At 39.0% G+C, this 13989-nt stretch overlaps 1 protein-coding gene across 6 annotated transcripts in view; it reads left to right on the top strand.

Moving 5' to 3' along the window:
- The window catches only part of slc10a7 (solute carrier family 10 member 7), a 320006-nt gene that overhangs the window by 37461 nt on the left and 268556 nt on the right, over positions 1-13989 (top strand). The window contains exon 5 of one of the 6 annotated variants that reach the window (XM_041189785.1): positions 7102-7266. The exons of the other annotated variants lie outside the window; for them this stretch is intronic. Coding sequence (XP_041045719.1) covers positions 7102-7152 — 51 coding nt within the window. The 3' untranslated portion in view covers positions 7153-7266. Of the gene's footprint in view, positions 1-7101; positions 7267-13989 lie in introns of those variants that run through there. 6 annotated transcript variants of the gene reach the window in all.

Here is a 13989-nt window from a genome sequence, read left to right as displayed (position 1 = left end):
ATGGGTAGAGGTCAGGAATAACAAAGGTGAGTAAACATTGGTGGGAGTAGTTATAGGCCCCCTAATAGTAGTTAAACCATTGGACAGAGCATTAAACAATAAATAATTGGAGCTTATAACAAGGGCCCTGTAATGACTGAAATGATTTTCATCTTCATGTAGACTGGACAAATCAAATTGGCAAAGCTGGTTTGGAAGATGAATTTATAGAATGCTATCATGACAGTTCCCTGGAATAAGACGTTGTAGAACTGAATAGGGATAAATGTATTTTAGATCGACTACTGTGGAATGAGGCAGGGTTAGTTAGTAATCTCATCTGCTGGGAAAAAGTGATCATAATACAATTTAATTCCATATTAAGTTTGAAAGTAGCATACTGCAGTCCCAAGCAAGAATCTTAAACTCAAACAGAGCCAATTACAAAGGCATGATGGGAGAGATGGCTAAGGTTGATTGGGTAAATAGACTAAAAGGTATCTGGGTAAATAAATTTAAAAAGAAACAATTCAAAATGTTCAACAATATTCCATTGAAAAACAAAAACCCAACAAGAAAGATCCATTCACTGCTAAACAGGGAAGTTAAGGATCATAAGTTAAAAGAAGAATGAAATGAGTAATGTGGCATATAAATTTCAGTGCAATGGCAGATATGTAGGACATATGTCCCAATCACTGGCAGATTGTATAAAAAGCATGCCCTTAGAGTCCTCAAAAGCACGAAGGAACCATTGCTGAAGCAGTCTTTGACCTTCTATCTTTCATGACAACAATTCTTTCTTCCTTGTTCCAACCTCCAAGTGCTTTAACTTGCATGTTTGGAATTTTCCTTTAAATATGGTGTTTAAATCATATCATGAATGTTGGTATCACTCACGCCCACTGATGCTAATTTGTCAGAAAACCCTCAAATGGTATGTTAATACTGTGGTTGTGTTAAAAAGCCACTGATGGGCTCATCATACACTTCTGAGTTTGCTGGGTGCTAATCCATGCCCCCATCAGACTTGCTGTCAACAGGGAATACAACGCTCACTTATGTAATTTCTCCTCATAATTTAACTCTTGGAATCCAGATATCATTACATAAGAACATAAGAAATAGAAGCAAGAGTAGACAGCACAGTCCATCAAGCCTGCTGTGCCATTCAATACAATCGTGGCTGATGTTGGGCTTCAACTCTATTTTCCCGCCTGCTCCTCATATCCCTTAATTCTCTGAGACCCCAAAAATCTGTCAATCCCAGCATTAAATATATTCAAAGACGGAGCATCCATCGACCTCTGGACTAGAGAATTCTAAATATTCACAACCCTTTGACTGAGGAAACTTCTGGTAAACCTAGGCTTGCAGTCCCTCCAAGGCCAATATTCTTCCTATAAAGTACTCTAGGTGTGTTGTAATCAGTGCTTTGTATGGCTGAAGCATGACTTCTATCTTATTGTATTCCAGTCCTCAGGTGACACTAAATTTGGAAGTGTGAATTGTGAGGAGAAAAGTGATAAGTCTTCAACAAGACATAGGCTGGTAGAATGGATGGACATGTGGCAGATGAAATTTAATGCACCGAAGTGTGAAGTGATACATTTTGCTGAGCAGAACAAGGATAGGCAATATAAAATGAAGGATATAATTCTAAAGGGTATTGCTGAAAAAAGATACATGCTTTCAGAGCATTTCATCGTGTACTCATCAGGACAGATTTGTAAAAATACTAAATCTCAAAGGGGACAACAATTTATGCTGCACGAGAAGAGGGTGATGATTATTTGGTGGAGGCGTTGTCATGGAGAATGCACCAAGGAACAGCTAACTGCCAAGCTTTTGTTTAAATTCAAACCAGGATAGTTGACCCTGATTGGTGATGGCATTGCTGTGGGGAATGAACCAGGGAATGGCTGTCCCCAAGCTTTAGCTTAGTTGACAGCACCGTCTTATAATGCAGTATAAATTGTTGTTCCCTTTGAGATTTGGTATTCTTGCGAATCTGTCCTGATGAGTGCAAGACGAAAAGCTTCAACAGCATATCTCTTTTTTTAGCAAAACTTAAGTTCTGTGCTACCAAGCAACTAATTCTAAAGGGGGTGCAGAAGCAGAAAGACAAGGAGGTGTGTGTGCACAAATTGTTGGAAGTTTGTGGCAAGTTGCGAAAGTAATAAATAAGGCTTTATATGTCAAGGTATAGAGTACAAAAACAAAGGAGTTATGGTGAACCTTTATAAGACACTGGCTCAGCCTAAACTGAAGATTTATGTCCAATTCTGTGTACCACACTTTAGGAAGCATGTGAAGGCATTCGTGTGCAGGAAAAATTTACAAGAAGGATTCCAGGGATGATGGATTTTAATTACTTGAATAGATTGGAAAAGCACGGTTTTTTTTCTGCTTTAAGAGAAGTTTGAGAGGAAATTTGATTGAGGTTCAAAACAACGAGGGCCTGGACAGAGCAGATGGGGAGAAACTCTTTCCATTGGCGCAAGGGTTGAGAACCAGAAAATATTGATTTAAGGTGAACAGTAAAAGAACCAAAGGTGACATGGAAATCCTTTTTATACAATGAGTGGTTAAGATCTGGAATGTACAGCCTGAAAATGTGGTGGCAGCAGATTCAGCTTTGGATTTCAGAAGAGAATTGGATAAACACCTGAAGAGAAAATAATCTCAGGACTATGAGGAAAAGGCTAGTGAGTATGACTTGCAGATTTGCTCTTGCAGAGAGAGGCACAGACATGATGGGGTGAATGGCCACCTTTTGTGTTGCAGCCATTCTATAATTCTATATCAAGGCCATAATTCCATTAGCCTTTTAAAATATTTTCTGTATCTGTGACATTTTAAGTTGAGGCAGGTTTAATAAATGACCTCAGAGTAAAACAGTGACCATAACATGGTAGAATTTAGCATTCAGTTTGAGTGTGAGAAACTTGGGTTGGAAACAACTGTACTAAACTTAAATAAGGGTAATTACAATGGAATGCGGGCAGAGTTGGCTGAAGTGGACTGGGAAACCAGTTTAGCAGAAAAGATGGTTAATGAAAAATGGCAGATGTTAAAGAAAATGTTCATGACTCACAACAAAAGATATCCCAGTGAGGAAGAAGGATTCTAGGAGGGGGGTAAACCAGCCATGGTTAACCAAGGAAGTTAGGGATGGTATCAAATTGAAAGAAAAAACATGTAACGTGGCAAAGAATAGTGGTAAACCAGAGGATTGCTACAGATGTTGTGGAGGGTTTAAACTAACTTGGCAGGAGTATGGAATCCTGAGAGGAGGTTCAGCATGGGAAGATGCACAGCCAAATATAGAAGAGAGAGCAAGTGAGTCCAGAAAACATAGAAATTATAGGCTGGTTAAGCCACAAGGGAGTTTGACAAGGTTGGATGGTATTTATTTTAATGCAAGGAGTCTGATGAATAAGGCAGATGAGTTGAGGGCACAAATTAACACATGGAAGTATGATGTCATTACTGTCACAGAGACATGATTGAGAGAGGGGCAGGATTGGCAGCTCAATATTCCAGGATATTGAGATAAAAACAAAAAACTGCGGATGCTGGAAATCCAAAACAAAAACAGAAATACCTGGAAAAACTCAGCATTGGCGGAGAAGAACAAAGTTGACGTTTTGAGTCCTCATGACCCTTCAACTTCACTCCTTTCCTATTTCTACTTAGTTCTGCTGAAGGGTCATGAGGACTCGAAATGTCAACTTTGCACTTCTCTGCCCATGCTGCCAGACCTGCTGAGTTTTTCCAGGTATTTCTGTTTTTGTTCCAGGATATAGGGTCTTCAGACGAGACAGGGAAGGAGGTAAAAGAGGAGGGGGTATCGCAATATTGATCAAGGAATCAATTACAGCAAGAAGGAGGGATGACATCTTACAAGGCTCCTCAAATGAATCCATATGAGTAGAACTGAAAAACAAAAAAGGAGCAATCACATTGCTGGGAGTGTACTAGAGGCCCCCAAACAGTCAGTGAGAAATAGAAGAGCAGATATGTAGGAACATTTCAGAGAAGTGTAAAAATAATAGGGTAGCAATAGTGGGGGATTTCAACTTCCCCAACATTAACTGGGTTAGTCATAGTGTGATAGGTTTAGTGGGAGCGGAATTCTTAAAATGCACCCAGGAGAGCTTTTCAAGCCAGTACGTAGAAGAGAGGGGGCGGTCTTGGACTTAATTTTAGGGAATGAAGCTGGGCAAGTGGTAGAGGTATCAGTGGGGGATCATTTTGCATACAGTGATCATTGCTCCGTTAGATTCAAGGTTGTTCTGGAAAAGGACAAGGATGGGCCAGAAATCAGAGTTCTACATTAGGGGAAGGTCGATTTTAAAAAGATCAGATATGATTTGTCCAGAGTGGACTGGGAGCAGCTACTTTTAGGTAAATCTGCATTAGAGCAGTGGGACTCATTCAAGTATGAAATAGGGCCAACATATTCCAGTAAAGACAAAGGGTGGCACCAACAAATCCAGGGAAAGCTGGATGTCGAGGGATATAGAGGATTGGATAAAGAGAAAAAGGGATGCTTATGGCAGATCCGGAGGGCTCAAAACAGTGGAAGTCCTAGAGGAGTACAGAATGTGTAGGGGAGAACTTAAAAAGGAAATTAGGAGAGCAAAAAGGGGGCATGAAAAAACATTGGCAGGTAACATAAAGGAAAATCCAAAGTTATTTACAAGTACATTAAGAGTAAGAGGATAACTAGGGAAAGAGTAGGGCCCATTAGGACCATAGTGGTAATTTGTGTGTGGAGCCGGAAGACGTAGGTAGGGTTCTAAATGAATACTTTGTGTCGGTGTTCACAAGTGAGAGGGATGAAGTGGGTATGGAAATTAGACAGAAGGACTGTGATATAATTGAAGAAATTAGCATAGAAAAGGAGGAGGTTCTCAGTGGTCTGGCAGGCTTAGAAGTAGATAAATCTCCATTCCTGGATGAAATGCATCCCAGGCTGTTGAGTGAGACAAGGGAGGAGATAGCAGGGGCGCTGGCAATAATTTTCAATACCTCTCTGGCCACAGGAGAGGTGCCAGAGGACTGGAGTATAGCCAACGTGGTACCGTCATTCAAGAAGGGAGGAAGGGATAAACCAGGAAACTACAGGCCAGTCAGTCTAACCTCAGTGGTGGGGAAACTATTGAAAGCAATTCTGAGGGACAGAATTAATCTACACTTGGAGAGGCAGGGATTAATCAAGGATAGGCAGCATGGTTTTGTTAAGGGGATGTCATGTCTGACCAAGTTGATTAAATTTTTCGAAGAGGTGACCAGTTGTGTAGATGAGGGCAATGTATTTGACGTAGTCTCCTTGGACTTCAGCAAGGCTTTTGATAAGGTCCTGCATGGGAGACTGATAACGAAGGTAAGAGCCCATGGGATCCAAGGCAATTTGGCAAATTGGACCCAGAATTGGCTGAGTGACAGGAAGCAGAGGGTGATGGTTGAGGGGTGTTCTTGTGACTGGATGCCTGTGTCCAGTGTGGGTCCCTTGCTGTTTGTGATATCTATGCAAACAATTCAGACTTGAATATAGGAGCATTGATCAGTAAGTTCGCGGATGACACGAAAATTGGTGGGGTGGTAAATAGTGAGGAGGATGGCCTTAGATTACAAGAGGATATAGACGGGCTGGCCAGATGGGTTGATCAGTGGCAAATGGAATTTAATCCGGGTAAGTGTGAGGTGAGGTGATGCACTTGGGCAGGACAAACAAGGCACGGGAATACATGATGAATGGTGGGACCCTGGAAAGTACCGAGGATCAGAGGGACCTTGGTGCGCATGTCCACCGGTCCCTTAAGGTAGCAGGACAGGTAGATAAGGTGGTTAAGAAGGCATATGGGATACTTGCCTTTATTAGCCAAGGCATAGAATATAAGAGCAGGGAAGTTATGCTGGAACTGTATAAAACGCTGGTTAGGCCACATCTAGAGTATTGCGTGCAGTTCTGGAACCTGCGTTCTAGGAAGGATATGATTGCACTAGAGAGAGTGCAGAGGAGATTTACCAGGATGTTGCCTGGGCTGGAGAGTTTTAGTTATGAGGAGAGATTGGATAGACTGGGGTTATTTTCCCTGGAGCAGAGGAGATTGAGGGGGGACATGATTGAGGTGTATAAAATTATGAGGGATGTGGATAGGGTAGACAGGAAGGAACTTTTACTGTTGGTGGAGAGATCAGTAACCAGGGGGTATAGATTTAAGATAAGGGATGGGAGGTTTAGAGGGGATGTGAGGAGGAATCTTTTCACCCAGTGGGTGGTGGGAATCTGGAACTCACTGCCTGAAAGAGTGGTAGAGGCAGATACCCTCATAACATTTATGAAGTATTTGGATGTGCACTTGCGATGCCATGGCATACACGGCTATGGGCCTAGTGCTGGAAAATGGGATTAGAATAGTTAGGTACTTGTTTGACTGGCACAGACTCGATGGGTCGAAGGGCCTTTTTCTGTGCTGTAGACCTCTATGACTGTATGGCTCTATAATGCCATCGAGCAGGTGAGGACTGGTGGAGGGCCGGCCCAGGTGCCGATGCTTAGCCCGTTAATTAATGTTATTATTTTTTTCATTACTGGTGTTTTGTTTGTGTTAATTTTGTTGAGTCCCAGTCCTTGATCCAACATTAGTTTCCTTGTCGTTTCTGGCATACAGACCTCTTCTCGTGTGAATACTGTTGCAAAGTAATTAGTCAGCATTTTTGCAGTTTCCTTATTTTATTGACAATATAACAGTTATAAGTTTTCAAGATGCCGTCGTTGCGCCTTTTTCCTAATATAACTGTAATTTAGAAAAGATGTATATATCCCTGCAAGTTTCCTTTCAAACTACCTTTTTGTAGTTCTTATTATTGCTTGTCACCCTTTGCAATTCTTTGCATCCTTGCCAATCGCCAGGATCTGTGTTTTTTCATTTTTGTGTACTTTTAGTGTTATACTTAGCGCTTCAGTTATTCATGGTAATATTCTCTTGTAGAGCTCTTGCCTCTTAGGGGTATAAACTGATTCTGTACCATATTAAGTTCTTTTTTGAAAACCATGTCCCTTCCCCCACCCACCCCCGAGCAATCATCTGTTGTTTTATCCATTAACAGGTTTACTGTGGACTGTCTCTGTCTCATCCAATTGAAGTCAGCGTTCCATAATCAAGAAAAACAGAAGCTGCTTTATGTTTCTCCCTTTCAAACTCAGCGTTGAATTCCATTATATTACAATCACTATTAGATAAATGTTCACATACTGTTTGGGTATTAACTAAATCTGACATTACTCATTCCTAAATTTATTGCAATAAATTTATTGGTTCTGGAATATATATATATATATGTTATATATATGTATATATATATATATATATATATATATATACACATATATGTTATGAAAACTATCCTGGATACACAGAAGAAATTCACTACCTTTCTGCCACGTGCTAGTCTACTTATTCCAATTTATATGAAAGTTAAAACTTCCTATTTTAAACCACTCTACTTTTGCAACCTGCTTGTCCAGTCTCTGCATTTACACAATCTACAATATCACAGCTGCTACTGGGAAGCCTATACCCAACTCCTATTACAGTCTTAAATTCTTTTTTAGTTCTCAATTCTACCCATAAAGTCTCCACTGCCTGTTCGCCTCTCGTTATATATTATTACCATTGATGTGTTTTACCCTCAATCATTAAGGCCGCTCCTCCCTGTCTACCAGTTCCCTGTTTTTTTCCTGTAGACCTTATAATTTGACATATTTAGTTCCCAGTCCTGATTGTCTTGCAACTTTGTCTTCATAATGGCTACCATGCCAGACCCTTCAAGATGAATTTGGGCCTACAATTCATTCAATTTGTTCCTTAGAAAAAAGTAGATGCAGTTTTCACTAAGACAAAAATGGATTTCATATTGATAGAGCTAAAAGATAATAAAGGATCAATCACATTAATAGGTACAGTCTACAGACCACCTTATAGTGGAAGGGAGCTGGCTGAAGCCATATGCAGAGAATTTATGGAGCTGAGTTAAAACATAGAATAATTATTATGGGGATTTCAATTTCTTTGATAATTGAACAGAAGAAATAGATATAGGGGAGAAGGGAATGTAATTCCTACAACGTGTACAGGGCTCCTTTCTAATCCAATTTTTAAAAAGCCCAACAAGAGAAGATTTGCTATTGAAACTAGTAATGGGGAAGGAATCAGAGTAGCTAAGAGAAGTAAGGTGAGGGGAACATCTAGGCAATCATGACCCGAATATAATACACTTTTAGATGATGACAGAAAAGACATAAGTATGACAGAAACCAGAACATCTCATTTTGAGAGTCTATGAATAGAACTTGGAAAAATAAAAGGGGGAACAATATTGGAAAAGAGTGATATAGAACAGCACATTTTAGGAACATAAGAAATTGGCTTACGCTTCTGCTCCTATCAGCTGCTTGAGCCTGCGCCATTGTTCACCCCTGCCATATAATCCTTGACTCCCTTGTCAATCAGAAATCTAACTCAGCTTTGAATATAGTCAGTGACCTAGCCTCCATTGCTCGTTGAAGAAGAGAATTCTAGAGAATAATGACCCTTTGAGAGAAGAAATCCCTCCTCATCTAAGTCTTAAATGGGAGATCCCTTATTTTGAAACTGTGCTCCTAGTTCTGGATTCCCCCATGAGAGGAAACATCCTCTCAGAATCGTATATGTTTCAATAAGATCACCTCTCATTCTTCTTAATTCCAATGAGCATAGGTTCAGCCTGCTCAACCTTTCCTCATAACACAACCCTTTCATCCCAGGAATCAGCCTAATGAACCTTCTCTGAATTGCTTCCAATGCAAGTTTGTCCTTCCTTGAGTAAGGTGCCCTAAATTGTACACAGTACTCTAGGTGTTGTCTCACCAGTGCCCTATACAGTTGTGCACGGTGTTCAACTGAGTGCAGGAAGATATATTCTGCTAAAAGAGAATAACAAACTAAGAACCAGCAAGACTCCAAGGATGAATAAAGTCATAAGGGAACAATGGAGGGCTAGGAAAAAGGCATTAGTAGAGTGCATAGACAACAGAGGAATGCATGATCAGAGAGAATACAAAGAGATTAAGAGAGATGTCAAAGAAGAAAGCAAAATTATGAAATTAAATTATCAAGGAACAAAAAACAATATAGTAAAATATTTTACATCAGCTAAAAGAAAGGAAGGCCAGGATGGAAATAAGACCATTATGGCATAGACTTGATAATACCATAGGGAATGATAGAGAAATAGCAGAAATATTGAATAATTATTTCACTTCAGTATTTACTGAGAGATGGAACAAGTAAACATGATGTTGAATGATGAGATGAGCAATGAGATATGTCTTTAAAATTAAAAAATGGGAATGTACTGAATAGACTCGGAGGATTAAGCCTCTGGTCCGGAATCAAGGGAAGAGATAGCAGAGGCAATACTGCACATATTTAATAATTTGTTAGAAAAAGGCGTAGTGCCAGAGGATTGGTGGATATCTGATGTAGCTCCTATATTTAAAAATCGGAGCTCAAAACTTTATGGGCCAAATAGTTTATGGACCATCGGTGGTAGGAAAAATATTGGAACCCCTACTAACGAAGAGAGTAGAGAAACATATAGAAACAAAAGAAAAATGAATAGTCAGGATGGATTTCAAAAGGGAATATCTTGCTGACTGACCTTATTAAATTTTTTGAAGAGGTAACAGAGAGTAAGCAACGGTAATGCAGAAGATGTAGTTTGTGGGTTTTCAAAAGGCCTTTGATAAGGTGTTCCACAATAGACGAATGAATAAGATCAGGGAATGTGGAATCAGGGGAAAATGGCAGATGGATTGCTACCTGGCTTCAAGGCAGAAAGCAGAGTGTGGGGGTAAAGGGTAGTTCTTGAGAGTGGCAGTGACCACTGTTTAGAATATATGTTAATGATTGTAACTTTGAAATCAAAAATACAATTTCTAAATTTGCGGATCATACCAAATTCGAGGGGATAGGCAACACTGTGGCTTACAGGAGGACATTAATAAACTTGCAGAATGGGCAAATAATTGACAAATGAAGTTCAACACAGACAAATGTGAGTTAATACATTTTAGAAATTACTTATTACTTTGAAGGTGAGAGTCTAGGTGGAGTCGAGGAACAGGGGGACCTTGGTGTACAAATACATCAATCACTAAATGTTGTGCCACAGGTTAGCAAGGCCAAAAAATAACATAAACCAAGCATTCAGCTTTATTTCTAGAGGTATAGAATTGAAAAGTAGGGAAGTTATGCTAAACCTCTATCAAACCTTGGACAGACCAAACTTAGAGTACTGAATGTGGTTCTGGTCACCATATGATGAAAAGGATATAGAGGCACTGAAGAGGGCGCAGAGAAGGTTTGCAAGGATAATACCAGAAATGCGAGAATACACATATTAGGAAAAGATTGACAGGCAGGGTCTATACTCTTGTAAAAGGAAGGCTAAGGTTTAACCAATAGAGGTCTTTAAAATTATGAAAGGTTTTGAAACAGAGGGGGAGAATGTTTGCTGTTGTGGGGAAGAGCATAACAAAATACCATCAATATAAAGTAGTCACCAAGAAGTCCAATAGAGAACTGAGAAGAGCCTTCTTTACCCAAAGCCTAGTGAAAATGTAGAACTTGCTACCACAGAAAGTGGTTGAAGTGAATAATATAGATACATTTAATAGGGAATTAGAAAATCATATGAGGAAAAAGGGAATAGAGGGTTACAATAATAGATTTAGATGTGGAAAGATGCGAGACGTAATGAAGCGTAAATGCCAGCATGGACTTGTTGGGCTGAATTAGCCCTGTATATCCTATGTATCCATGCGTTTGTGTGACATGTTTATTTGGGCCACACTCCTAACCTGTCCTTCTGCTTTAATATTTTACTGTCACATTTCTTAATTATCTCTCCTCATTTAATTCCTTCACATCTTTTAGTTTTCCTTTTACCTGTGGTGCCTAAAGTGCGATTTCTGATTGTTACTCTACCTTTTTTCCCATTTGCTTGTTTTAAAACTATTATATGTACCATCCTTTTCACCTGAGCCCTCCCTCCTTTACTAATTTAAAGTCCTTGTAATTAAAGTCCTATTTATCCTTTCTGTTTGGATTCTTATCCCAGCCTAATTCAGTTGGAGTCTGGACTGTGGCACAGTTCTGTTCTGTCCTAATACTGATGCCCATGAGCCCCCCTCACCACTCCTTTAGCTGCGTGTTCACCCCCTTAATCCTTTTATCCCTTCACCAATTTTCACATGGCTCAGGTAATAATCCTGAGATTATAACCTTTCAGGATCTCCTTCGTTAATATTGCTCCCTAGTTCCCTGTGCTCTTGCCTAGACTTCCCCAATGTTTTGGTCCCAATATGGACCACAACAACTGGATTCTCCCCCTCCCTCTCTTAGCTCTTCTGCAGCTGTGAGGTGTCCTTAATCCTGACACAGGGCAGGCAATGCACTTTCAGACTGCCTGGTTGGGCCATGGAATACAGTAATTCCACTGATTCTGCTGAATACTATCACTACCACATTTCTTTGCACTCCCCCCCATTTCAGTGGCTTCCTAGACCATGATGCCATAGTCAGTTTGCTCATCCGTCCCCTGCAGATTATGCTGTCATCCACACAGTAGGACTATACTTTGGATATTGCCTTAGAAATACTTCAATACATTAAAGGTTTCTTTTTATTTGTACTATTGTGATGAAGTTGGTACAGATTTTATTTTGAATTATAGAACTGTTTGATTTTAACTGACATGCTTTTCTTTCAACCATTTTGCAGTTCACTGATGCTAGTGAAATTTTAGGTATCGTTAAATGCTCAAATTTGCAATAATTCCTGTGTATTTAATAAAACTCAGTACTCGTTCTTAATATTTATTGAAGTACTATATATGTAAAACATTTTGTCTTATTAAATATTAACATTCCAGAAAGACTTGGGTATTTATAACAGTTGCTTTCAGTCAAAATTAGTGGCTTCTTTATTTATGACTCCTGAAGGATTTTCTATGATATTTTTCAGATTGTATGAGCAAAATATGCAAATATTTGTACTGTAGCTTTTTGATTTTCAAATTTGGAAAAACGATTGCCTATCAATCTTGGAAACTCTTACATTTAAGATGATATGGTTTATCTTGTTTTTGCAACAACCAGTTTTGCTTTTGCAAGCCTTGAAGCATTATAGTATAATTGCCTTCATTTTATAAATTTGTGTCCTTATTTCAAATATTAGTCTTATTTTGAAGAAAAATCTGGTGGTAAATTTGAAGTTCTGAACTAAAATGCAACAGAAGTGTTCAGGATACTGTTTAAATATGTTAAAATAATTATTTAATATCCAGTACTTTGAAAAAGAGGTTAGATATAATTACTGTGCTTATTTTTAATGCATACAACTCAGTGCATGTGAAGTCAGAGAAATAAAAAAACAATTATTAAATGTACAGAAATAGAAAATTGAAAGCCCAATTGAGCAAAGGTCTGATTACGGCCTCTGAAGTGCACCGTGATGCTACACTGAAATCTGCAGCCCCAGAGGAGAAGAGCTCTAAGGCCCCCTATAGACATATGAAGACCATTTTCAAGCTATAATCCATTGAAATGCACTAGTAATTTTTTTCCTGCCAGGACACTCCCTGCCTGGTGTCACTACTTGTGTTCTCGTGGGAACAAGTTAACCAATAACAACCATGTAGCCAGATGTCTCGTTCTTCAGGAATCCCAAAGGCCAACCAGTGGAACACAGCAGCATTTGCTGTGGGCTGAAGATCAAAGATTTTTGAGCATTTCTTTGGGGCACGATGTGCGTTGCTCATCTTTCAGTTCCCATTCATAGAGAGAATTTAAAACAATAACTCCAGGATCAGCAGAAATGGAAAGCACAGCTGTTAATTAAAAGTGAATTATGATCCATGTATTCTACAATAACAAGATATTAATAACTAAAATTTTTATTGTGCTGTTAAATATTATGTGGATTTCCAGTTGAAACATAGCAGAATTAAACAGAGGAATAACTCCTCTAAAACTATTTTGCCTTGCAAACAATAAGCTAAAATGTAGTATGTGGTGTATCCTCCCTTTACACCCCTCCCAGTGTGAAAAAATTGCAGGTTATTTAGTGGTAAGCTAAATGAGCAGTATTTCCTACCTGGAGTTGACTTATGGTAGATGAGCTAAATCTGCAAAAACGTAGTTAAGGAAATTATGTACCTTATATGTGTACTGAAAGTGCCCTGTTTTAAAGAGATTAAAATCATCTTGTATTTAATTCCCTTCAGATATGTTTTTGAATTTTCTCAGTTTTTGTCCCTTTTTGATATTGAGTAATTTGCTGCATGTTATCAATTGTGAAACTTAGGAGAAATAAAATCTTTATTTCTGGACCTCTGATTGGACTGCTGCAGTCTACTGCTTTTAATTCAAAGTTGCTGGATTCAGTGCATTTTCCCCTAACATTTAGAATTCTAAAATAATATTAACTTGTGCTTATGATACTACACTAACAACCTAGAGGTCATGAATTCAAATCCCACAGTTGCAAATTGTGAAATTAAATTCCTCCACCAGAAAGATATCCATGAAAGCTTTTGGAGAGTCATAAAAGCCCAATGGGTTCACTAACATTCTTCTGGAATGTGAGCCTGCCACTCTACAAAACTGTATGTTAAATTTCAAACTAAGTGGTTCTCTCTTGATGCTCCTTTAAATAAACAATTGCTACCAAGTTTAAAAAAAAAACCCAAAAAATACTGACTAATTGGCATTGACCCAGGCATTGTATCTGACTCCTCCAAGACATCCTAACTTCAACATGTATTATCATTCCTTCATTGTCACTGGATCAATGGGCTGGAATTTTCTGCCTAATACCATTGGCACAAGAACTGCAGACGTTCAAGAAGAAAGCCCAACACCTTATTGGGACAACTGGAGATGTGCAATAAATG

The sequence above is a fragment of the Carcharodon carcharias genome, chromosome 1 (genome assembly GCF_017639515.1).
Source record: "Carcharodon carcharias isolate sCarCar2 chromosome 1, sCarCar2.pri, whole genome shotgun sequence".
Classification (NCBI taxonomy): domain Eukaryota; kingdom Metazoa; phylum Chordata; class Chondrichthyes; order Lamniformes; family Lamnidae; genus Carcharodon; species Carcharodon carcharias.
Note: the sequence above shows the minus strand (reverse complement) of the source record. Positions and strands in the feature narration are given on the sequence as shown.